The 1824-nt window shown below is 38.3% G+C and overlaps 1 protein-coding gene across 2 annotated transcripts; it reads right to left on the minus strand.

The window, feature by feature from the left end:
• Nucleotides 1-300: 300 nt before the first annotated feature.
• LOC118349457 (kinesin-like protein KIN-14I) lies at nucleotides 301-1584 on the minus strand. Of its 2 annotated transcripts, XM_035694086.1 has the most exons (3): nucleotides 1440-1584; nucleotides 1208-1351; nucleotides 301-558 (listed from the first exon to the last, which is right to left on the minus strand). In XM_035694086.1, exons 1-3 carry the CDS (start codon nucleotides 1566-1568, stop codon nucleotides 448-450), a joined length of 384 nt encoding a protein of 127 aa, XP_035549979.1. In that variant the 5' UTR covers nucleotides 1569-1584; the 3' UTR covers nucleotides 301-447. The 2 variants fall into 2 exon arrangements, 1 of the variants encoding a protein (XP_035549979.1); XR_004802418.1 differs by lacking the exons at nucleotides 1208-1351; nucleotides 1440-1584 and adding an exon at nucleotides 665-752.
• Nucleotides 1585-1824: the final 240 nt, after the last annotated feature.

Raw genomic sequence — 1824 nt, forward strand, 5'->3', positions numbered from 1 at the left:
GCACATTCGAATGCATCATTGGTCCTTAATCCACATTAACATACCAGCTCCAATTGGCTTGCAATACGATGCTCAAACTCCTCCACAACTTTACTTAGCACAGATTCCACCAACTGTTCCACACAGAGGAGGAATACAATTCACAAATAAGTAGTATAGTAGGATAAGTAGCAATTATAGCACTCCCAAAGTTATGATGGGAGCAGTTGTAATGGTATTTGTATTCATTCCTCTCACAGGTTGAAAATGGCAGTTGGCTTAATTAAGTTTAGTCCATTCATGAAGCTATCCATTTTTCATGGTAATGGAATCGAATGGAATAAGCATGATGGGCGAAAATCGCCTAAAATCTATCCATGCTAGGCTTCTAATATCGCATACTTGCACACTGGTATAGATACAGATCCTACTAGCCCAGCTTGATCAGCAAACTTTTCTTAGCTAATTTCAACAAGTTTTAACAGCAGTGAGTACATTAATCCTCACCATCGGAACTTCTTCAGGCTTCTTATCTAGCAGAATTGCACGAACAAGCATACTCAATGAACAATTAGTAGGCTGCAAGAAAGAACATGAATGAATTAGTAACAAAATTAAATTATGCCTTTTTGGATTAATTAGAGAAATCAAATAATAAATAAAAAGAAGAGTTGAGCTTACCAACCATTTTATTAGACTCAATGTCGAAGGACAGCGCATTCAAAGATTTCTCACCCATTGAGAAGTTCCTTGACAAGGAATTTGTGAAAGGCTTTGAATTTTTACTAACAAAAGATTTGGCTGACACGGTGGGTTTCACACTTCCACCACATTTCCATACTCCATTTCCCCGGTCCGTTTCCATTCACTGTGTGATTTAAGCGCCAGAACACAATTCACTACTTTTGCAGATTTTCCTCCCTGAAATTTAACAAATTTATTTAAAAACTTCATCAAGATACTCTCTTCTACAAAGTTCTACTCTAGCACCATAGTCATTCAATCCTAAGCATCTGGTGCATTTGAAAACTAGATTGAAAGTAACATAATTTCCAAATTCATGAAAAACAATGGTACTTATAAATTTCTTAAATACATCTTATGTTACCGAATTGTAGAATTAAATAGGAAAATCTAATCGGTTAAGTTAAAACAATAGAAAACATTTTAAAAATTCTACGTTGAATATCCTAGGAAATCAAGATGATCCTAATTCCTGAATACATACTTGTTCCAGATCAGATGCCTCGAAAGTAGGAATTCCCATTTCCTGCACAGCCACGAGGAAATTTTTCACATTCTCAAAGTACTGAAAAGCCGACAATGTCGCTCCATCAAGAACTCGAGCAGAATCACATGGACCCTCCACCACCTGAAACCAATTACATCCATAAGTTTTCCATATTCAGAAGGAAAAAAAAAACACGAAATTGAGACGAGTATGAGGTTGAAGTTGACACCTTGGGTACAGCTCCAGGGTGAACCTTATTGAGAGCATTGCACAGAATAATCCGACTTCTCAATCCAAGCCTGAACTCTTCCTCCGAAGGCTCCACTGGCAAATCCTTCGCCGCGACTACTCCTACCATCTTTCTCAGCCACCCCGCCACTTCTTTTCTTCTCGACGTTGCCAATTCCCAAACAAAACAACTAAACAATCTCACTGAAATCATCTTATAGAACACCGTATTGAAAGCCCTGGGTAACGGTAACAGCAAGAGAACTAGAAAAAAAAAAAGGAGAAAATGGAGAGAAGGGGAGAGAGGGAGTGTCGGGCCAAAGAGACAACCAATGAGAAAGAGATGGGAAGAGAGAAACAGGGAGAAAAAAAATGAAGGGGGTGTT

Source organism: Juglans regia, chromosome 9 (assembly GCF_001411555.2).
Source record: "Juglans regia cultivar Chandler chromosome 9, Walnut 2.0, whole genome shotgun sequence".
NCBI classification, from domain to species: domain Eukaryota; kingdom Viridiplantae; phylum Streptophyta; class Magnoliopsida; order Fagales; family Juglandaceae; genus Juglans; species Juglans regia.